General features: G+C 42.7%; 2 protein-coding genes across 2 annotated transcripts in view; both read right to left on the bottom strand.

Annotated features, from left to right (window-relative positions):
• PCSK2 (proprotein convertase subtilisin/kexin type 2) overlaps nt 1-16625 on the bottom strand; it is a 112697-nt gene extending 96072 nt beyond the window's left edge. Inside the window, exon 1 of the mRNA XM_049800149.1 lies at nt 16351-16625. Coding sequence (XP_049656106.1) covers nt 16351-16527 — 177 coding nt within the window. The 5' untranslated portion in view covers nt 16528-16625. The remainder of the gene's footprint in view (nt 1-16350) is intronic.
• The window catches only part of SNRPB2 (small nuclear ribonucleoprotein polypeptide B2), a 303056-nt gene that overhangs the window by 125698 nt on the left and 152317 nt on the right, over nt 1-25041 (bottom strand). The window lies entirely within an intron of this gene.

The raw sequence follows: 25041 nt of genomic DNA, 5'->3' as shown, positions 1-25041 counted from the left end.
ATGAGTCATTGCGTGGTGTTTAGTTGCTGGCTGGGGTTAAACCATGACAAAAAGACATCAGTATCAGGTGCAAAATGGTGCAGGGTTTAAAGAAAAGAAGCCACAGAAAGACTACATTCAGACAGTGTTCCTTATTCTAAAACAGCAGCACTGGGACCACCTTGGGCAGAGCTAACATTGAAAACAACCATAAAAGCATCAGCATCGTGACCAGAAAAGCCTATCTGTAGCAAAGGTATTACAAAGCAGCAAAAAATGCTAAAATATAAATTTTTGAACAGTTGAATAAAGCTGCCAGTGGCATCAGTACTTTACCTGCCTCTTAGTGAGAGGTCCAGCATTCACAGCCTATCACTAGCTTTAAGAGGTGACAAATGCAACACAAAAATAAAGAGGAACCTTGGTTCCCAGGCTTAGGTTTTACTGACTCCTCATCTTCAACATTAAGTTTTACTGAGTCGCTTCAGGGGTCTATCTACATACATCTCACAAGCAAATTATGGTGCCCATAGAAAGCTTAAGAACAGACTGGATTGCCCCATTCTATTTTAACGGGAATGATCTCTGCCCAGTCTTCCCATGCCACCTTTCATGCTGTATCATGTAATGCAGTATCCCTACAGTACACTGCTAGCTTTTGTGCATAATTTCCACTGATTTCTCCCCGATACTGTAATATTCTAAAACCAACTTACTTGAATCTATCGTTAACGTTCTTTTCACAAGTTAGCAATTGAGACAACAGTCCATAACAACTTTCTTTTGAGCAAAATCATTTAAAAATACAAGCAAAAGATGATTTATAAAAAGTTATGCCAGGGTTGCCTTCTTTGATTGTCACAAAAATCAGCATAAATGGATCCATCAGTGAACGAGATTCACATAAAGCCCTCATCCAGCCAGGCTGACAAAGACCCTCCTCAGGGCTCCTTCTTAGTATGAATACATGGCCAGCCATGTGAGGGTGCAAACACTGGTGCTAAAGAAACCCTTTGTCTGCTCCAAGGAAAAAAACAATACCCATCCCCCAAATTAAGAAAAGGATTTGGTTTTTTTTTTTTTTTTTTTAAAGTATAACACAAAACATCTCTCCCCACAGAGCCCAAGCACAGCTCCTGACTTTAAAAGGGGCCATAAATCTGCACAGGTGAGCTCTTTCATCCCATTACTGCTCAGTAATTACACCAACGGAAAATATGACCTAAAGCTGGCACAAGCAAATGTATTTGGAGCCTTCATGGGCCCCACAGGCCTCACTCCTTCAGTTGCCATTATAGCTGAAGCACAACAAAGTGCCTCCCAGCAGAAATTAGAAACCTTTTAGAAACCTTTTCATCCTGGTTTCACCAAATGCACTGAGGATGCTTATAAATATTCAATATGAATTTTTAAACTCTCTTTCTCTCATTTTCCCTCACCCCAATTAGCATTAGAAATCGTTTTACTTTTAAATACACAGATGGGAGCCAAGTCTGCAGTCAAAGGCACTCACTCACTATAGCGACAAGGGCCATGTAAAAGTAGAGCCAGCTAGAAACACAGGCAGCCCCAGGCATTGAAATAACACAGAACAAAGCGCAAACAAGAAAGGATTAATTCAAACGTTGGTGGAGAAATGTGAAATAGCACAGAGAACTAAAGCTGTGCCAGAGCTTACCCAACATGAAATCCAGTCCACTGTGTCCCCACAGCCCCAAGCAAGGATTTCACGCTTTCTCATTAGTGTGCTACAATTACTCTGAAGACTCAGAGTAAGGATCCACACAAGCTCCAAACAGCCCTGAAGACTAGCACAGCCAGGTCCAGGTCTCAGTGTTATGAGTCAGTCTTCCTGGCTTGTTTCTCATTGCACCTGTGTCTTATTTAGCTGCCTCCACCAAAGCCTAATCTGCTTATCTTGGCAAATCTGGCAGGTGGAGGTGTTAGCCATAGCTTTAACACTGCCAAAATACAAATCTCATATTAAAACATCATCAGAACATGATTCTTGTGAAATCAACTGATTAACACACAGTATATTTCTCCTACAAAATAATTCAGAAATGCCTGACTTAGATACTTACATATGTTTTCAGCTCTGTTTCATAATATACATCCCACCACCTCATAAGGGATTCAGCAACAGGTGGTGCTAATAAGAAAGGATTGTGACTACTTGATTGAGAGATCCAGAAGTCAATGGAAATATTGTAATACACATGGTAACAAGGCTATCTGTTATTGTTATGTAGGGTATTGGTTATCCTGTAAGAACATGGCAACCTTTCTTAAAAAGTTCTATTAAGTCTTACTCAAGCTAGCAGAAGTAGTTTCCAATGTTTTCTGAAAGGTTCCCTCACCTTCACAGTGATGTGTCTTTTCCTCTAGAAACAAAGTCAAATGTGATTTCCAAAGACTTTGCAGAATATATACCTTTGGATTTTATTTTATCCAAAAGGATAAAACAAAGCCTTTTGTCTAGTCCCTCCTGCATGCAGCAACCACAAGGTTAAACAGTCTTCCCAACAGATGCATATGAGGGGTTTAGTAAATAAAGGGAAGTAAATGGAAGAAATGGAACCAGTTGTGGACTGCTGTTACACTTGCATGTCCAGTCTGTCCATGTGGAATTCATCTGAGCTCCCCATACTATTCATGGGAAAAAAAAGAGACACTTCCAGAGCATGATTCATCTAATTTGTTTTAGGTGGCCACGTTAAAATGAGCAGAGCTGAGCCCCAGGAGCACCTCTTTCATGCCAAAGACTGTAAGAGGAGCACTGCTGTCCACATTCAGGTAGATCAATTCTGATATTAAATGTCTAGTTCTCATTTTCTCATCAGTTTTGTTCTTACATTATCACATATAGTGCTTCCAAGCGCTTGCAAGACATTGCTCCATTGGTTTGGTTTCAAGTTTGCAATATTTGGAATTTGATTTGCAATTGAATGAATCATACAGGTTTAATGTTTTACTGTATTTATATCGCTGTTAAGTTTGTCACTGACGGGCAAGCCGGTAACAGTCATGTAAGTGATCAGTGACAAGACCGTGGACTTGCTGATAGTTCTATCAGTGAATTGGAGAAGCCATTTGAGGCTTTTAAATGTTATTCTAGTTTATGTGAATGGATCTGTGCATTTTAGGGAGTTTCATCTGTTACTCCCCAGTAATCATAAAACCCATTATCAATTCTACCACATGCACTGCTGGAAAGCAGGATACTTTCCAGATCTGAAGAAGAGGATAATGTTCTTGCTTATACACTAGCACTCGCATTGGACTGTCTGGATTAATCCAGATTGTCCTTACCTGGAATAGGTGATTGTTACTGTTTGGCTGACAGCCTGAAGTGAAGGCTTAGCAATCATCATTATCTCCTCTTACATAGATGTGGAGGATCCTGCAAGAACAGCACCTCAGCCAAGCCCTGAGTAATCCTGGAGCTCAGCACCCAGAAAAGTCACTGTGAACATCTAACAGTCATGTTGTCATTTTTAGCAGCAACAAATGGCTACAGGGAAAATGAGACAGCCCCCTCTAATCATTCAGCTACACAGCTCCATAACAACCATACACAACAGATAAACATACACATCATTCAGAATAATAAGGTAAATACAATTCCATCAGAAGTTGAATCAATTAAATTTTCTTAAAACAGGTATCAGTAGCACAAAATGAATTTTTTCCACAATTTTGGATAATTTTACTCATTCTGTTAAAAAAACCCAAACCAAACACAACCAAGAAAACCCCCAAAGCCTCCCAAAAAAACAGGAAAAGACAAACAGAAATTAGACTCCAGACATTCTTTAGGGGTACTTGCCCCTCGACCTAACTTTCCTAACTTGCTCATGTTAGTAGCGACTTTAAGGAATTGCTTCTCAACTGTGCTGTGTAAATGACATCACAGCCAGAAAGATGGTCAGTACTTGACCCAGTTAATCCACTGTAGTTCATTTAGCCTGTGACAGTCAATGATTTAAGAATACAGGGGAAAAAAGGATGGTACCCCAAAAGTGGTTTTGCTAGTTCTACATTTTATTACTAAAGGTGAACAGAACTTTTGCTGTAAGTGCCTGTCTCCTGCTTGGAACAATGGGGCTCCTCTGGGTATCCTGCCACTCTTTCAACATTCTTCCGTGTTTTCAAAGCATCTCCCAAGATGATAATACTCTGTGAAAGTTTTCACACCTCAAATAATCTTCTTGCCAAGATCATTCTATCCAGGACCATTTAATTTGCTCCTTCCCTCTCTGCTGTAGGACAGAGCCAGGACTAAAACTCACAGGACATGAGTTTCAGCTGTATCCTAAATAATATTTGCAGCTTAGCCCTGGCCAATGATCTGAGAGTTTGTTCTTCAGAGATGCTGGGTAACCCCAGTGCCTCCTAATATGAGGAGAACCTCAGGCAATTACAGCTGTTATATTCTTGTTTCAGTTGCCTTGCATGTAAAATGGCATAGTCTAATAAGTACTTGTTCACTTATTTTATTTATTGATGGGATTCATTTAATTAATGTTTGCACAGCACTATAGACTGTGCTATAAAACTATAACTATGAAATGCCAAGTGCCACTGTAAACATATATTAACGGGTGTATTACACATATAATACGTATGTATGCAATCAGGTACCTACCTCTTTAGCAACAAATATTTGGTAAATATTTTAATATGTTTAAATAATACATGATGGAAATCTCATCTTCACATCAGTACATTTGCCTTAGGGAAAACTCATATTATAAGAAATAGCTTGATTTAGTTAAGAGTCTGCAAATTTAAGTGACCATGGTATATTTCTAACTGAGCTGGATCAATACTGCCAACAGCAACTAGCGCTGCTAACAAAGGCTGCTTTGCCTCACTCCTGATCTACAACCCATCCCTCCTTTTAAGCACATAACCAAACAGGTTGACTACTATTGTCACACAGGAACCTGGTGTCGCATCATCTTTAAAAACACCGAGATAAAAGCCATGAGATAAAGTTTGCTATTTTTAAAACAGCATTAAGAAGTAGCGTGCCCCAGTCACAAATTACTGGTCCTTATATTTCAAGGTTGGAGAGGGGGCAAGACATGGCTACTCATTGACATTTCAGCAGAGCACTTCAGCATTATTTTTAAAATCTACGTCCGTGTAGCAAAGTGCGTAGGACATAAACATGTGTGCAAGTGTTCAGCTAATGTAGCGCCTAAAAGCAACATCATGAACTCAAGCTCTAATGAAGTAGTGTTATAAAAGCAGCTCAGACCAAAATTAGTTGGTTACTGACAAGAGCTACTCAAGAAAGCACAGAAAAGGTGAATGGCACTAAGGCAAAGATGCTACCAACACTTAAGGGAGATTTGTAGCTCTCTTTCTATTCAAAACCTTTATTCTTTCCTTTTTTCTCCATGTCTGTTTAATGCTAGGCTGCCAAGCAATAGCCGATTGACATAAAGTGCTTCACAGGGATGTTTCTGTTATTAGACCACACTGAACAAGTCTTCCAGTTCCAAGAGAAGCAGTCAATTCCCAGAAAAATATGTGCTTTATGGAAGAGACGCTGATGGGTAACAATTAGAAACATAACTGTGACATTAATGTACAGGGGGGCACACTGTTGCCCCCCCCTCCTTTTTTTTCTAAACTTAAGACAGTAGGCTTGAGATGAGCAGGGCAAGAAAGCTTTAAGAAAAACATTTTCAGTGGAGCCAAGGAAAAGAGATTGGGACACTGCTGTTTTACTTATTTTTGTAAAGTTGCTTGACTGCTAAGAGAAGGTCATGGACTTTAATCCCCACTATTACAAGACCAGGTTAGAGGCAAATTCTGCCATTACTTACACCATCATGAATGGGAGACAGCTCCTGTTGGCTCTAGTACACAACAGTACGAGTGTCACTTCACAACAGAGACTAACTACTCTGAGTGGGTTCAAGAGCTCCGTATTAGATGGAAGAAAAAGGATGACCCAAATCTGCCTCAATGGTAGCAATAATGATGAGAAAGAAAAGAAAATAGCACCACCACCTCTTCCCCTTCCTCCCAGGGTCTACCTCATTGACCTTTCAGGCAGCTGTGAAATAAGTCTTTTTACTGTTTGTTACTACCAATTAATAAATGGCAGAAGTTTATTGCTGGCAGAAATTGTGGCCAATCCAGTGTGTGCTGACAAGTTATCTTGCTTTTATTACATCTGTCAAGCAAGGCAAATGAAGGTTTTTAATTAATCACTCAGCATGTTTCAGCCTTTAGAGCCTGGAATACTGGTTTCCCTACCAAAGTACAATGTATTTAACATGAATAAAATATGTTCAGTTAGAAGGGGAAAAAAGGGATTTTACAGAATGAAATTGAATGCTTTAATCCCCATCAGAAGAAAGAAGAAAAAAATCCACTTGCTGTTCTGTCTGGGTTTTATTCTGAACTATATCTAAGTTGTAGGAGAAATGGAATGGTTTTACAGTTAAGAGAAGAAAAGTACATATGCCCCTCAAGTTTTGGGGTTTAAACAGTAATGTAAAAATTAACAGATGGAAATGGCGTGAAGACCAAACTTCAGATGATGTCCTGATCCACAAACATCATTCCACCAACATTAACAACCAACTTCTCCAAAACTGCAAATGTGTTCCAGTTATGATTTTTGATACTACCTCACCCAAATTCAGAATCGACAGTTCCACTTTACAACTCGTTCAGCGTAACTTCTAAATCACTAAATTCAGTTGAAACACAGTTGTAAAATTAATTGACACAGGGAAGCATAAGGTCCCTGGGGGACCGATGGGAAACCACCAGTCACGGTGGCTGCAGCTAAAAACCTTAAACAGAAGCTTCTGCTGCACTCAGTGTTGCACAGCAGGTGGCAAAGACAGTGCTCACCCATAGAGTGGATGTCAGAATCACACTCCTTTGTTTCACTGAGGTTTCAGAAAGAATGAGTAGGCAGAAAGGAGGATCCTCTGTCATCAGGAGAAGGGAGGCTACATCCCGCCTCTTTTAGTACCCATAGAAGAGATTCACCTGTTTGGCTCTAGTTTGATATATCAGTACCAGTTTCTCTACTTAATAATTAAATACATATTTGTTGGGTTTCAGGTTTTTACATTTTGGTTGTATACTCCAGGAGAAAGCAGCTCTGACATACTACCGTTTTACTCATCAGGTAAGCAAATAATCTAGTTCAGTCATGAGTATCTGGGACACACTTGCCCACTGGTTTGATGTAAACACTGAGGTCGCTCTTTCCATTTGCTTTCTGTGGACAAAGAAGTTAAGAATGTAACATTTACACAAAAGTTTTGTTTGAGAAGGTAGGTAATACATGACAAAGAACATTACATCCCAGTTCATTCCTTGAGTGAGCAAACTAGAGCTATCATTACCTAATTTATTTGTTTATAATCCCACTGTATAAATGGTAAGACTGGGCTAGCTTGTAGTTTCCTTTTTTAGGTCCAAGCTCCTGCTACTAGCTGAACACAGCCAATGTTCAGTTGAGTTAGACTGCTGAGCTACTGTCATAAACCAATCACCAAATCGGATTTCATGCTGGCTGATAAACTGTGTGTGGTGTCCATGCAGAATTTCACACAACACAACACTGAATTCAGCTCGCTCTCAGACAGCGCTCTCTGTCCCAAAGCATGGCCCAGGACCACTGAGCTGAAATTAAATCTCCATTTCAGTAGTATAGGGTTAGCTTTTTCAATGAACTTGAGAGTTAAATGTAGAGCTCGCCTTGATTTACAACAAGAGCAACACACCAGACCGCTTCAGGTTACTTAGAGAAATCCTGTCTTTGACAAATTGTCGAGCAGTTCGGCTTCCTCCCACCAGAGGCCAGTGATGGATGGAAGCTCTGGGCTGCTCACTGCAGTATTTATAACTGCTATGCAGCCAGCACCCTGTAGAGACCTGACCCATTTAATTATTTGAAAAAGTTGAAAGAAAACCTCAAAAAAGAACAGGGTTTCTGACAACAAGGATAGCATTACAGGACAAAGGTAAATTTTAGATCCACGGCACTGAACTTGTTACTACAGCTCTTGCAGAAACTAGCTACCCATGCTATGGACTGGAACTGCACAGGAGAGTTTCCCAGGCATAGTATTTTAATAAGAGCTGGCAGAATTTATCATTCATTTTAGCATTTTGGCTTGATTTCCAGCTCACAGCATTTTCCATGAGCACTGATGTTTCTCAGGACTTTAATTGAAACTATCTAACAAATAAATTTTACATATGTTTCAGCAACTACTTTGTAAGTACTTTACTACAAGCATTTGAAACTTGAGTTGCATGGATTAATTTTAATTGGAATAATTCCATAGATGGGTGAGGGAAAGGGTCCCATGCAAACTTCTCCTTAGCTACACTATAAAGTATTACCAGTATAACTATTCCAGGAAGTCTGATGCTTCCCTGCCCCCCCCTTTTGTTGTTGGTTTGGTTTTGTTTGTGGGTGGGGTTCTTTAGATCAGCGTGGTCTTACTGGTAAAAGCTCTAGTTTAAGCAAAATTTCTACTAATACTGTTCTGATGTGGAATGAGTTAAAGATGTTAGCACTCCTACACTGATAGTAACAGCACTATAATTGGGTTTGTATTCCCATTTTAACTACAACGGTACAGTTACAGCAGTAAAAGTTTTCTAAGAGTGGGTAGGGTCTTGTCACCTGTCATATTCTGTAAGAAGGATAGAAGGCTATCTTCCACCTTCACACAAAGGCTGATTCTTCTAAAAGATAACAAATTCAAGCACCCCACAATGCACCTCAGTGCTTTTCTGAAGGAGCCAAGCCTAGCAGCACAGTAAGTCTCTGGCACCATTTGCCTGCTAATAAATGCCAACGATGCCACAGGTTCTCAAATGGAAGCACTTTGAGCTGGGAGTGAATTGACAATTTATGTTGGTCTAGAGTTTTAATCTGGATTTGATTCTCAAGCTAGAAACAAAATGCTCTACCTCATTCGTAGTAACCTAAACCATCTGGGTCTGGTTGTAGGCACGGCAATAGGATCTGTCCATCTGGCCTGATACCAAAACCCAAGTCTTCAAGACAAGGTACTGTTACAAAAACAATTATCCTTTTGCTACACAGCTCTGCAACCTCAGGTCTGGGGACAAATTCAACTTTGCTCCAGGTAGTAGCAACAGATATCCATACTGGCTCTTAGAAATGGCTCTCAGACTGCTCTCAACACACGGAAAACCTACTCAGAGGAATGAGAGCTTCAAATAGGGCCCCACACAGAGCCACAACATATGGGAACCCAAAGTTCAAACACATACAGGCAATTAATCTATCCGTATGTTGCAGAGTCCAGAAATAGCCTGAAAGTCATCTACAAGAAAGCTATCTGGGCAGGAGATCCCAGACTGACAGCAGGATGGTGATACCATACTAATGAACTTTGTTTACCTAGTGCTGATATTAAAATCAACTTTGACTATAAATCCCATAGCGCAGGTCATAAATAGCTAAGGAACTGCCAGACTTGAAGTGAAGGAAACAAAGCCAGATATCTGTTTCCTATACATTAATCCTGCCTCTCCTGGCACAAATCCTGAACCTCATTTGCACGGCACAGAAATCTCCACACAGCATCATGATTCTTCTACGCAGAGGCGTACAAAGGAGAGAAATAACTGGGGGAGCTGAAGTCACTACATGCAATACTTTGAAGGGATTTCAGAAGAGTAGGAAAAGGAGCACCAACAGGGTTAGGAGACATGGTACAGCGCCACAAGCGGTTTCCTGCCATGAAATGTCAACAAAGTACTTGTGGCTGCTCTGCTGGTGGTTCCCCCACCTCTCAAGTACTCTCCGGAGCAGGGGCTCTAGCAAACAGGTCAGGGGGCCACTTCTGGTTTCCCTGGTGTCATGCCATCCTAAAACTGCTGGCCAGGGAGGCTGGCTCCAGTCTAGGCTGGTGGTGTGCTGGCAGCCTCTGGCAGAGAGGAGCCTGTGTGAGCTGTTCCCACTCCACTAGTTTTGGCAAGGTGGAGAAAGGAGCAGGCGGCACCCGCCAGCACCCACGCTTTGAGCACTGATGCTCCTCAGCTGCTTAAGCCCCTCAGACCTGGAACTACTTCTTGGAGCAGAAAGCTGTCCCTGGTAGCTTCATACCACACCGCAACAAGCCTTCATCAGGCAGGTACTCAGGGCTAGACTGCAGGAGATAGGCTAGTACACACCATGTTCAGTTCTGATGTGGATGGGATCACAGCATCCTGCAAATGCTGTTCACTTCTTTGTATGTTTTCTACTTTTCTCCTTCACACCAGCAAACTAAATATAATTTAAATGAAAACAAATAACTGCACATACCCAGTTGGGCTGCAGCATCAAAAAAACAAGTGAAAAAAGATTTACTCTCGCAGCACATTTCCTGGGTGTCTACCACATGTTCAATTTCGCCATTAAGTTCAAGCAATATGGAATAAACATAATTATAAATGCAGGCATCTTTATAAATAGCTAGAATTTTGTATCTTTGTGTTTATTGAGCTGTAGCTCAGCAAACAAAACTTATCTGTAAAGGTAAGGTTTAATATGCATGTTTTGTCAAGAAACAGAACTACATGATGTATTCAAAACAGTAATAGAGCAATTACAGCAAAGATTTATAGTAGGGGAGTCTGACCTTCTTGTTTTACATTCAAATAATAAATGCTATGAAAATCTGACATGGTAATTATTTTATACCTCAAACAGAACACTCACTGCCAACAAGCAGTCGGTTTGAATCTCTGGTAGAGAAGCAGCTCTACAGAAACTGGATTAGGGAGGTACTTGAGCCTGTGGTTTACATTATTCTTCTTGTTTATAGTTTACAGCTTTCACATGCATAAGCAACTACATTTAAGTAACAGATTTTTTTGTTGTTTTGAGTTAGCCAGTTATAGCATTTGCTCCTGAGGCTACTTCTGCATCCAAGACAGAATGCAAAATAAAAAAAAATAAAAAAACAACAACAACAACAACAAAAAAAAACCACAAAAAAAGCATCATTTTGAAAAAAAAAATATCTGAGGCAAATGCTCTCCTAGCACAGCAAAACTCATATTAAATTCCACTAACATTTCTCTTGAGAGTAAATAGGAGCAAATGGGACTTCCTAGAATGTGCCCAGTGGTACGCCTGGATTCCACCTGCACAATGCTGACAAGGGTCCTGCCAAACGCAGATGGCTGCTCTCCCTGTGTCTCCCCAGTTACTTTCTTCCAGGGCTTTTCTGGAAAAGGGAGCTCTCCATCACCACCCAGCAGTGAGCCTTCCCACAGCAGGATCAAACTCTTCCTGCTACTTAATTGCTTCTTCCCCCCACTTTAAACACATCAGCTCAGACTATCTCTTGGAAACTGAAGCATTTGCTGTTGTGGTGAGATGACCTATTGAAATCTCAGTAGTTGCACAATTAGCATTTGCATGGAATTTACTTTTTCTTATCTTAGTAATAGAAAATTGCAAGAGTGAAATCTAGAAAATTGAAGCTCTTGGTTTCCTCAAAAAACTTACATTGTACCTTCCATTTCTAAGAGGTTTTTCTATTTCCATAATAAAGGATTACTTTTGCAAACTAACATCCTTTCCTCTAGGCCAGCACAAAACACAAAGCTAATTAATTATTAAACATGTATTAGTGCATGGAAACACTGCAGCCTGAGGCTTGATCTCAAGTCCTTGAACTCCAGTGGGTCCATGCAGGGAGACCCTGGCTCTCTTCCTCTCCTTTGCATGGGGTGCTCCACAGCTTCAGCATCTGTTTCCACACTGAAACACGTCTGCACCCTCCATGCTGCCTTCAGCTAGCCAGAACTAACATTTCCATGAGCGCCTGGGTTAGCAGCACATGTGCAGGCAACACAGGCTTGTTTATCTGCAAAGCATGGACCACCACGTATGTGCACAAATTGGCTGGTTAATAAATATGTGCACACAGGCTCTGCGAGGAGCCTGGCTAAGAATTCACCCTTCTTTCTTTGTCTTTGCTATCTACATAACTATGAGGGGAAAAGAAACAAGAAAGATATGTATGTATGTATATAAACACACATGCAGGCCCACAACCACAACCAGCATTTTTTACATGCACAGAATCCCATCTGTCTATCACAGTGCATTCTGGCCACGCAGAAGCATATCCTGACACCTTAAATATCCAGCTAGGCAAACACCTCTTCTCCAGATTTAGGGGCTGATCTACACAGGAAGGGATTTTCGGGGCTTTAGCATATAGACCCCAAGATGAAATTTTCAGGATCCCTGAAGAAGATCCCAGCAAAGAGCTCCCAAAGCTGCAAACCCATTATTCTGCCTCCTGGTCTGCCTTCGACACCACATCAAGTCCCAGCTCACAGGGTCCCAGCACCTTAGATGCAGAACTGGGCTGCTGCAGTAAGAAGTCTGGCTTCTTTGTATGTTAAGTTTTGCTTTTGATAAGTCCATATTTATGCAATGTAAAAAAAAAAACCAAAACACAACCAAGCTCCCAACATTTCATCCAGAAATTCCTGGCCAGCTCCAGAAAGCTTGGTCCTCAACCAGCAGCCTCCTAAGCAAAAATGGGAAGCAGAAAAGTCACAGCTGTAAGAGGTACCTTGGGTTTTGCAAGATTTAGAGGGAGAGGTGATCAGGTGATACATCAAGGAAAAAACAGACCAGCTTTGTGGAACACAAAACTCTCCATGTTTTGAAACCTATGTTTGGTTCTTATTTTAAAAGCTGAGGCCACTGAATGCTAACTGTTTAAAACCCTTCACTTCAGTGCTACCAGAAGTGGGATATTTAGCTATGGCATTTTGTAGATTGTCTCGGTCTCATTGTTGCTGATGAAATGGAAAGAGATGTCTAAACTCTGATCTCCAATTAGGAGACCTTTCCAAATGCTTCTTCCAACTCCCCTTGTTTGAAATGAATTAAGAATTGCAAGGCAAGGTTAGAAAGCAGCTTTTTTCAGCCTGCATTAAGATAGGTATTCTGGTGGCAACCATGCCAGGAGGCAAATAAAATGAAGAGGGGAAAAGAAAAAGCTGTTCCTTTTGCAGTTCTCACAACTTAACATGTAGCTATTAGGGGGGCATCCTCATGACTCCTGAATGCTTGAAGGTGGTAAGGCTAACCATTTTAAGAAAAGAATATGCTTTATCACAGTATCTTTTTTACCAGGAGTACATAGAATCAATTTTAGCAGGTACAAATGGATTGAAAAATTGCAAATGTTAAAAAAAAAAAAAAGTCAAAGAGCACAATTGGAGTTACAAAGAGGTCTGTATTTGGGATTAATTCAGGGAAAGTTAAAGAAAACTTGACCAGTGTTTTTGAGACTCTGTTACATGTTAGGATCCTAGATCTAAACACAGGCACCTGTTTACATAAGTACCAAGCCCTTCTTAATCAAATCATCAAGCACTGAATTTAAAGTACACATTTTAGCCCACCTGAAGTCTTGTAGTGGTTTCAGAATGATGGTAGGAAGCATGGCCAGAGAATCAATTAGGAAGTGCATTGCACAGTTCATAACATTAATCTTCAAGGCAGTACTTTCTCTTGTATTTCTTCAGAAATCTGCTGTTCAGTAAATGTAATATGCACTTGCTCAGAGATTGTTTGTTATTACGAAAAAAAACATGCACTAAAAATATGTAATTTAAAAATCAGCTCCCATAAAGTCATGTTAAGAGAGATCTGTGATACATAGCACACATAAAAGAAATCATACTCATATACGTCTTAAATCCACACACAGAAGAAAGCTGAATGCCCTTGTAGTCCTACTAGGAAAAGTCTCTGTGTTGAAATAAAGGCGACTATTTCCAGACAACGGCTCTTCTCCAATATGGGTAAAGGTAACTGGATTGGGTTTAAGTAAATAACTCATTATATTATCCAAACAATATGTGTGGTTGAAGTACGCAAAGATCACTTCTCCTTGTGGTATAATTTGGGGTGTTTTTTTGGTATTTTTTTAATATTTCATTAGACAGCATATCTACACATCGTACTTTCCCCCAAGAGTTTACCACTAACAGCTCTGTTTCTATACACACACACAGCCATGTTCAACTTTCTGCACTGTTGTTATTGCCATGAAAGCTGAGTCTGCAGACTGTAAGCAGAGATGCTAGACAAGCCTGATGATAGCAAAACAGATTAGGAGACTCTTCAGTTCAGCAATACTGAAGAGACACTGGAGTAGATGGCACAAGTTTTATTAACAGCTGACTATTGCCACGCGAGCCCCGTGACAGATTTCCCCTGCAGAACGGAGATTGCTATCAGCTTCTCATGGATTATCCTCTGACATAGACAGCTAAATACCAAACCCTACGAACTTCTCTATTCCCTAAAATTACTGCCTTGCAGATAGTAGAGTGCTATTTCCTCATGCATTTGTGGAGGAGGGGTGGGAGGCTTTCTAGCTTTTCAGGGACTGGGATGATGTAACCCAGAAACCTCTTGGGACAGCATGTGCTCAGTACAGGAGCCACCGCCGCCATCTGCCCCCCCGGCCCCTGCAAGCACACGCACATCACGCCACAGCTCTGCTAGGCTTCATTCCTAGAGACACTCGAGTCCACGGGAACAGCCCCCCCCCCGTGGCGTGTGCCGGAAAGCAGATAGTCTCCCCTCGCACGCCTGGGGGACTTCCCTCCAGCTCTCTGCTGAGATGAGCTACAAGACTTAGTTCCATGAAGAATCTGTATGTCTCCTAATGTGCCCAAAGCACCCTGGGGAAAGGCATGGCGGAGGGGAGAGGATTCTAGCAGCCCTGAAGCCTACATTTCTTCATCCTACAAAATCCACTCTCTCCCTGTCTCTTCCTCACGTGGGTCACAGGATCATATGAAAGCATCTAACAAAAGTAATAAGAAATTCAGCTACGCAGAAAAGTACCCTGCCTTCCTCATAAGGGCTTATCTGTCAGATATCCCCAGGATACTAGGGAGGGAGAACAAACAGTAAAGGAATAAAAAGGGAAAACTGTTGACCAAAGAGCCGCATCTAAATTTCATGTAATAATACCTAATCCCCATAATGGATCCTTTCCCAAGGGCATCAGCAGCCCAGCTATGTCACTATCAAGACAAGGCTGTGAGCCCAAAACAAAAGCATCTTAGCAGCAGCAGGAGTTGGCTGTGGTCAAAGCAACGATGATCTTGACCTCGTTTCTCTAATGAGTTCCCACCGGAGTTGAGACAAGGCAGCCCGAGGGCGGGAGTCTCACTTCATATGTTTTTGGGGTTTGGGTTTTTTTTGCAAACGAAGTCTTAAGCCACTTCACCCATCCAAGGCCAGGGTACCATTCTCATTCATTTCCTTAGAAATAGAATCAGGCTCTCATTGCATAACTACCAGGGAAAGAAAAAAATAAAACCAAACAAGCAGCAGCAGCAACGCTCACAGCTTGCTTTTCCCTCCACACTCCTCCCAGCCAAGTGCTGCCGGGGCATTAAGTCTGCCAGGAACTGTATTGACCAGGACACTACTAGCCTCTCCCTGTCTTCACCCCAGATCTGACTGTACCCTGAAATAGTTAGTGGTCTAATTATTATTTGAACAGGAGAGATTTCTAGTGCAGGAGCCAGGAAGAGACTCCTTGCCACTGTGGCTACCTCGGATTTCCTGGGACCTCAGGACAGAAAACAACCTCCAACGGCACTTGGAAGTTTCCCAACTTAACGTTCATTAGCGACAAGCACAGATTGCCTATCATGCTTAATATTAAGCAGCTTCTTCAGTCTGGAGGCATCCTGTTTCTCAAGGAGAATAACGGGGATATTAAGAAGCCACCAGCCTCACAAACTTGAGTGTCAAAACCCCTACGAAATCTTCCATTCAAATTGCGTGCCAGCTTCCGCATAGAGATACGGCTTTAATTATTTTTTAAGTGCTCCGAGCGGTTTCAATTACAGCCGCGCACAGGAAGCCCCTGGGCGGCCCCAGCCGCTCCTGCGCCCGCAGGATGGGAGCTCAATTGGAGGCTGTTTACACAGTTAAGTCAAAAGGCACCGAGCTGCCATGTGGGAAACTCCTCTGCTTTCCAGCCCAAGAAAATCACCCTTTTGGGCCACTACCGAAGTGCACTCGCAACGGCTCGGGGCGCCGCTACTCCCAAAATCCCCTCGGAAAGGGGAGTTATTAACGCGGCGGCAGCAAGGACGCGACCCGCTCCGTCCCTTCTCCCCAGGTAAGTCGCGGGCAGGACCCTGCCGGGGGCCACCCCCGCGCCGCCGGGATGGATGCTCAGGGGCGGACGCCGCGTGCCCTCAGCCCAACGGGAAGGGCACGGCACGGCACGGCGCCGCCGCCACCAACCGCCTCCGCGCACCTCCCCATCGCCGCCAGCCTGCGCGGGGGCTTACCTTCCGCACCCCGCCGAAGCCGTGCTCCGCCGCCACCCGCTCGGCCTCCGCCTGGCCCCCGCCGCGCAGCTCCACCAAGAAATGGTTGGTGTAGACGGCTCCCCGGGCCGGGGCGCCGAGGAAGAGGAGGAGGAGGAGGAGGAGGGCGCCTCGCAGCAGCGGCGGCCCCGCCGGCATGGCCCCGCGCTGCGCGCCCGCGGAGGCAGCCCGCCGCGCCGCGGGGAGGGCGCCGGCCGGGCGAGGCGGGGAAGCGCCCAAAAGATTTGGCGGGGGGGGGGGGGGGGGGGGAGAAATTAATATCAAGATTAAAGCGGCGGAGGCAGGAGGGGAGCTGGGTGGCGGGGACCGGCCGGCCTGCGGGGGGCTGCTCCGGGGTGCCGGCGGGTGTGTGCGAGAGAGCGTGTGTGTGCGCGCTGCTAGCTCTGCATTCCCAGCCCCTCCTCGTCTCTCATTCAGCGGCGGCCGGAGGGAAAGCACCAGCCGGGAGGAGAGATTGCCGCGCTGCCAATCATGGGCGAGGAGGATCGCTTCTGCCCCCTCCAGCACGCATCTCCCACACAACCTCCCGCCTGCCCCACGGCCCTCGCAACACCCCTAACGCCTCCCCTAGACCCCGCGCTCCCCCCTCTACGTACCCCACCCACACCTCGCACACCTTTCACAACCCCCCCGCCCCGGTCAGAGCCCCCCCCTCCCTCCCCCCCCCCTCCATTTACACCCGTACACCACACACCAGCCCGAGTTCAGCACCCACAGCAGCCCCCCCCCCCCCCCCCCCCCATATCCCCAGCCTGCCCCAATCGCTCCAGCTCTTCTTCCCGTGGGGCTGGGGGGGAGGGGGGAACCCCGAGTGGAGCCAGACACCCGCCCCTCACAGAGCAGGAGCTGATATGCAGGTGACTGTAGGGGCAGGAGGGCTAAGCGCTGTGGTAAAGCCCACGCAGCCAGGGCCAGCACCCCCCCGGGTGGCTTCTCCTTTGGGCCCAGCAAACACAAAGTGGCTGGGAGCGCCCACAGCACACCTGTATCTAGCTTGCACCCTGCACCAGCCACTCATGGGGCGATCGGCAACACGTTGCCATGCCTCTTTTTGCAGAAGCCAAAGCCCAGGGAGGTGGTCAGGCAGACCTAGGACAAAGTCAGGCCCAGGGCCCCCCACTCCGCTCGGAGCACTAGCCCACGCTGCCAAGCGGCTCAGCTGTGCAGGGACATGCAGGAGTCCTGGCTCCCTGAGCAGTCCCCAAGCATGAGTTTGCAGGGAAATCGCTGGCCGGAAAGCACGTAGGCATGCCCTGTGATGAGACGGCCAAGGACAGGAAGCATTCAGGGTGCTGGTGGAATTTCAGAGGTGGCAGCACCTAAGAGGATGGGAACTCAGTTCTGTAAAAAATAATCTGCCATCTCCAAAACTCCAAGTGGACATGAACAGTACACGATAGGCAAGTTTATGTCGAGGTATAGTTTAGCTTGTTCCTACAGATGTGTTTGTTAACTTGTCATGCCAAAGGTTAATACTTTGATGGATCCCTGAACAGTTCCCTGGGAAAGACTCGGAGCACAGAGAGCGTGGAAGGTTAGTACTGCCTTTAAAACAAACAAAATGATAGATTTACTGTAATCTATTCAAGAAATGGTCAAATGGAGTACAGAACTTAAATCAATCTGGGAAAACAAAGGAAAACAGCAAAGATCACAAGTGAGACTCTTCCATTATCCTGAAATGCTTTAGAAAATCACAGAAGAGCTCACTGCATGATTGTGAATCCAAATGAGCATTGGTTTGTCATGAGAAATTATTGATTTCCTTCCTCTGGAAAAAGAAAATCCCTATTCAAACAGAAGGGAAATGGTAACTTGGACCCTGATCTAAAGCCCATTTAAATCAACAGAAGTGCTGTAAATGAGCGACTGATGTCGAAAAAAAAATCAAACGCAAGGGAAAGGTAAAACATTAGAAACAGCACAGTAGAGAAGGAAAACATCTTTGCAGCCTCATTAAGAGACTATGCCAATACAATTCAGCTTCTAGTTGCCTGTTCTAAGCATAGACAGTTATTAAAAACAACTTTATATGTTATTTCTTTAAGCCAAGTTACGTGTTTTCATCAATACTCAGCAACACCTCTCCTTACAATATCTTTCTGCATATTAAAGAAGATCCTGCTGCATGACGTGTTTCCGTGAGACTCTCAGGTCAGTAATACCTGCTGGTGCCTGCTCAACAGCTGATGGAGGCCCTACTGGTTTCCATCCACAGCTGTTTCTCAGGATCAGAACTAAAGGAAAATAAAAAAGCAGGGGAAAGGGATTTTCTCTACTTTAAATTCCTGTCTATGAAAATACATATATATGCCTTTCTTCCCCCAGAGGTCTTCCCTTGGTTGACATGCCTCTTTCCATTTTGTTGCCAGTCCATAGAAGGAGGAACATCAATAACAAAGGCAATGGAGCAGCCCTCCTGGCTCCCTCAAATCAGCAAGACAAGATCCTGCACACAATCAGAAACCAGGACCATATGACAGGTCTGGGTGAGGAGTGTGACAATCTTTTACTGCATATCTTCTGACATCCCCAACTGCCAGCTGACAGTACCACTCTGCAAGTCAGGGCCACTGAAGAACTATATGGCAGGGACATTGCAATGCTGAGGAGATAGCACCAACTGCCTCTAGCTTATAAACTCTACAATATAGAGCTTTGATGTTTTTGTCTAGGTGATGATTTTTTAAAAAAAAAAAAAAAAGAAAAAAGAGATTACATTGGGGTTAAAATAACAAGAAGAAGTGAAAACTCAGTTGAAAGAGGCCATTTAAAGAAAAATGGTGATTAGGAGTTGATGATTATAAAAGTTAAAGACCAGACTAGACCACTGGGATTTCTAACCTAGCACTTTATGTAAGCTGTAGTGTTTATCTGTATTAATTCTTGCTTCTGGTTCGTAGTCCTTTTTTTTTTCCTTAGTGTACCAATCTTGAGTTAAGAATCAAGGCTGATCTATTACAGCTATTGTGGAGAGTTCCAATGATTGCTTATAGCCATTTGTAAAAAACTGTAACTCTGCCTGTCTTTAAAATACTGATTGGTTCTGCATTGACTTCTCGGTGTTGTTTTTATTACAAATTTGTCCATAGAACTAATGAACTCTTCCTCCCCAGATGGTAGCTTTAAGGTTGTGATGGTAAAGACAACTTAGATAGCACTCTTTGAGTCTCTGTGTAAGGCATATTTTCCATCCCTACAACCATTCCCATTAAATCTTTTTATTCCTTGAATTGTGAACCATAGCTGCATCAGATATTTTTTTCAGCAGAGGACAGGCCAGTGCTAAATCAATATTACATCACATTTCTTTTCTTACTGGGTACCCAGTGTTTTACCAGCCCAGGATTTCATTCAGTCTCCTTACCACTGAGTCTCCCTGCAGTGCAGCAGAGTAGCCATGCTGGCTTGTACACCTCATCTCCCTCAAGCCCTCTCCAGGACTGCTGCTCTCTAGGGCTGGTTGTTATATCCAGCATGGCCAATGATCTTTGTCACTATGTATATATTATCCTACTTTATTGAAATACACATCATTTTCATGCAGCTTTCCAAACAATCCAGATCACTCGGCAGTCCTCTCATAGTTTACGAATTCCTTTTTTAACCTCCTCACTTCATCAGTAATGAATTTACATTGATGTACTGGATTTAGCCAGATCTTAGAGAGATCGTTTCTTGGCCCCAGTTCTCCAGAACCTCCGCAGAAACAAATCAACTTCAGCAATGATTCCTACTTTGTAATCGTTCTTAAGAATCTAGCATTTAATCAGTTTTTAGTCTGTTTCATAAAGGCCATCTTGATTTTGTATCCAATTTATTCATTGACATGTCATGCGATATCATGGGTCTCCTGGACACAAGCAATGTCATAGACATGATGGATCAAAAAACCTGCTTTTTTTTTTTTTTTTTTTTTTCCCCCCCCCCCCCCAACTTCATCAGTTGGTCCAGTAAAAGAGATCAAGGTTCCCCATAAATTTTGACTCATCTAACAGAATGCAAATAAACAACACTACTAGTTTTACCAATCAAAACTACAACAGTGTTTAAAAAATGATATAACACTAGTTTAACAACTCCAGTTCCCAAGTGGATTACTGACTACATTTTTAAACAACCACTAAATTACTACAATTATTTTACAAATAGTTGGCGTTCAGTAGGAGGTCAACAAAGTACTAAGATGCACAGGAGATGTTTCTTTCCCTGGCGATCGCACAGGATGGTACCATGCCAAGAGACCAGTATGTCAGAGGAAGTTGTAAGAACTCACATCCTTGCTGTGGAAGTCAACCAAGTCCTGCTTACAAGATTTACATTGCTTTCATCTTTAATTGTTCATCCTAGCAGATGTGCGAGCAGCAGCATTCTGAAGAGCTGGAAACAGAATATTGCAGTCATCAAATTTCACATATTACGAGAGAGTGAAACATATGAACATCCCTCTGCAAAAGTCTGAGTCTCTCTTAAACCTATCTTTCTGAAGCTGTGAAGTGAGCATACAACCATGCTTTAAGTGGACTCTGGAGCAGTCTCAAAGATAATACCTACATTTGGAGCAACAGAAATGGGACTAAAAAGGCATGAGAAGAGATTTCAAAAGAAGAGAATTGGATGCATAGTTAAAAAGCTCACAGTTGAAAGTGAAACAGTATTGTTTGACAGTCTTGTTTAGAAGTTACTAGGACAGGGAATGAACAAACCTATATGAAGAAAAACAAGGAGTAGAGCCTTATATTCTCTGCATGTCAAGAACACCAGGGAACCCGTGTAGTTGAATGTACAGTATGAAAAGGATAGAGTGAAATGCTTTCAGGAACTGCCACAGCAGTTGAGTGGACCAACTCACTGCTATGACTTGGCCGAGCAGACCAATTCACTGCTATGAGTTGGCCCACTTCAGCTACAGGGTAAAAGTCACTTCAGAAAGATTCCAGAACAAGCACTCTAAAGGTACATGTATTTATCAGCCTTGCTGTGTGGATCATCTTAAGAACAAGCTTTCAACTGGTTTGTTTTGATACTGAGCAGCACAAGTATGAGGAAAGCAAAGCAGAAACCACAGTAAATGAATTCAGGGAGAGCACAGCTACATTGCTCCACTTTGGGCTGGTTGCCAAATAAGCCATGACTGTCTTAAAGGGGGTTTTCATAAAACACATCTGGGCCATTTGAGCACAACAGTGAAAAGATGGATGTATGAGTTACTGTAGCAAACTGATGAAGCCAAATAAAACCAGTGTTTCTGTGCAGAGGTTCTAGATTAAAGAGCTTGGGATACAGTTATCTTAGATGACTTCAGGATCACTTACCCCATTTACAAATACTCATCTGAACATTTTCATTGCTTTATACTATTGCAATATTTTATTATTGTTACAAATGTATTAACAATGGCAGCATTATTTACAGGCATACAGCTCCCGATCTGCTATATATGTTAAAAGCTGTTAGTGAAGAGAGAGGGCTACAGCAGGCACTACTTTGTATCTAAGATATGTGAACCCAAGAAGGTTGACAGTTACAAAGCACAGGAATTAAGAACTAAGATGAAATGTTTCGTGTCATCACTGTGTGGGACTGCACGGACCTTTCAAGCACAAAGGACACTTGAAGACTAGAAGCCTAATCCACAATTTCTGGTTATTTAGACTTTAAGTTGCAGGCAGAATCCTCTCAATGCATGTTTAACTATACAAGTGTTATACTGCCAAGTGTCAGAGTGAACAAGAACTGTATGCGCTAATTCAGTGACATGATACTGGAAACTGTAAGGAAAAGTATAACTGGTTTTTAGCATCCATTAACTGCAGGCCAGCTGAGCCAAGCAAGGAGGATGGGAGAAGGAAAGGTGTAGTTTCCTCCTCAATCAGTTTTGGTTTTCTGTCATTTATTACCTCCAGACGTAAGGAACAATAGAGGGGCTGGTAAGCAATGTGGTGTCTGACAGGCAGGAGGTGGAAACTGTTGTTATAAACGGTGAAAGCAATCTCCCATGCTTACTTTACAAGTTTACAATCCGAAATGGACAGAAAGAAATAGCTTACATGTAAAATACATGTTCACAAGCCAGAAGAATAAAGCCCTTGAAAGAAGAGAGAATTTAACCAAGCATTTGAGTGTTCTTAAGTTTAGGCCCATACTGAAAGCCTCATGGATTTCACTGGGACTACAGCATGTACGTGTCTGCTAAATGGGAATATGATTACTCATGTGCTGAAGTAGTTTCCTGAATCTGACTCTTAGCCACTGCTTAATGTCCACGTGAACAAACGTTCAACTTAGGCAGCCATGGCATGGCAGAGAGGTACTAAAAGTAATAAAAATATGTGGTTCATTTGTATTAAAAGCATATGCTTGTCACATTTAATAGGCTTGTTTGGGTTTTATGCTTCTGAGTTCTTTGCGGAAGACCATGTCTGGCTGGAAAACAGGTCTGTGCAAATTATATTAGAGAACTAGAATTGCTCAGCACAGTCAGTTTGGAGCAGATGGTCTCACTGACATTTTAGAAGATAACAATGGGTGAAAGAAAGCTCCTAAGCAAGACCTGGAAATACTAGTGTAAAAAACCAAAACCAAAACCAAAACCCAACAACAGCAGCAGACTTAAGGAAAAAGGACAAAAACAAGGTCAAGGTAAAAAGATGTCTGGAACCATGGGAATGACTGGGCCAAAAGAAAATGGCTGGATAGGTGGAGTTAGGGACAGAGATCATATATCAGAAGAAAGACTGAAAACAGAACATCAAAATATCCAGCAAGATGGTCTCCAGGAAATCCGTTCACATGGGTGATACAGCTTTCATGAATTACTAACAAATCTGTTTGCCTCAGGAAGCTCCCAACTGTGTCCCAAATGAATTACAGAAAGGCTCAGGGAAGATAGGGGAGAGAGCAGTAATTGCAGTTCAACTTTGAGCCCTTGTAATTGTTCATCTCTTTGATAAAGAGAAATGGGTGACAACATACTGGTGTGGCACAACTAATAATGAGCTTTTCAGCTTTGGTGGAACACTGATTGTGAATGGCCGAAACATGGGACAAAAGACCTGTCCACCAAAAAAAGCAATAAGGAAAATAAACATTTCCAGACTTCATTGTATAAATATCCTTGTGATGGAACTTACTTACAAAATTTCTGTATTTTCCATTTCATATTAAAGCCTTGCAACCCACTGAAAAGTAGAGGCAAAGAGAGGAAAAAAAAAATCTCCACCATTTCTGGTGGGCTGCTTTGATCACTTTTCTCATAATTCAGCTGCCAAGCACTGCCAGAGTTAAGTAGCCTGGTACATGACTGAGATGAATTTGTCTGTGCTCCTTCTTGTACCAATCTGACAGGCCTGCAGTTCACCCCCCTCTCTGGAAAAGGCTTGCAGACCAGCAGTTTTTCCTTCATGTCGTCATGAATTAAAAAAGTCATCACTATAAAAAAATAGAAAAGAAAATCCCCCAAATATCGTGTAGCATCATTCCAGAATAACAGTTTTAAGTTAATAGCTATTTACCCTTGTTAAGGTTCATTTTCTTCAGGATCTTTGCATAGTTACCTTTAGATTTTTTTTTTGTCACATTCAGCTGTCTCGTTTCCAGGCCCTGCCTAAAAATCTTTTCTCTTGCAACCAGTGATCTTCTCACACTCCTGGTAGAGAGGCGCTGGAGCTGGGATGCTCACACAGGATAAAAACTGGGGCACAAAGCTCAGAGGATGCTGCAGACAGTCTTCTGCAGATATCAGCTTGGGCATCAGGAGTGTCAGAGTGTACCACATGCCAACATGGTGGCACTGAGTGCAGCTGCCACCACCCAACAGCTCAACCCTCTGTTACCAATCATGTCACAAAGAACTGTTCGATAAAGGCCACAGCTGGTGCAGAAAAGGCAGGTTAGCAATGGGAAAGGCATAGGGAGAAATGAAAACTTGAATTTTTCCCTCCATCTCACGTGCACCTTGCATAATGATTACTAAGACTGTTCACACAATGAAACCTCATACCAGTCTGAGGTTCAGAAGTGCTGTAGACAACAATAAACAGCCTTTTGTAAAGAAAAATGGAGGATTTTCTAAAAGGCAGGCCATACAAAGCCTACTGAAATTCAGTAGATGGGACCTTGGGAGATGGATGCCAGAGCCTATCTGTTATTTGAAATTCTCCTCTAGAAAAATAATTTTGACTGGATTTTTGGCATGAAAATACACACATCTGTTCCTACACCTTCTTTTCTCTAGTGCTGTCCTTTTCCAAATCGTTATGAAGCATATATACACATATTGTCACACTAAGTAGTATCAGGCCTTCCTAAACAACTCACCAAAAAGCCACTGCACATTCATAATTTAAAAAAAAAAGTCAATTCTGACAGTGTAAGAAAAAAAGGAAAAATATAAGCAAATAAATAATCATGAAAAACACATCACTTGTCCCCTAAACTGCTCTCATATCATCGTTCTCTTCATAAAGAAATGCATTACCTGTTACTACTTCCACTGTGAAATAACTATAACGAACATCACAAAAATGTGCACAGGCTCTGCTCAAGAGCTCACTTCTAAACCACTGCAAAAACCTGGTGTTTGGCTACATCTTAATTTTACTTGTAGAAAATAAAGAAGCTATGAGGAGCAGATGAGAGTTCAAGTAGTCA

The sequence above is a fragment of the Accipiter gentilis genome, chromosome 5, assembly GCF_929443795.1.
Source record: "Accipiter gentilis chromosome 5, bAccGen1.1, whole genome shotgun sequence".
NCBI classification, from domain to species: domain Eukaryota; kingdom Metazoa; phylum Chordata; class Aves; order Accipitriformes; family Accipitridae; genus Astur; species Astur gentilis.
The sequence above is the reverse complement of the archived record's forward strand: the minus strand, read 5'-3'. Positions and strand labels throughout refer to the sequence as shown.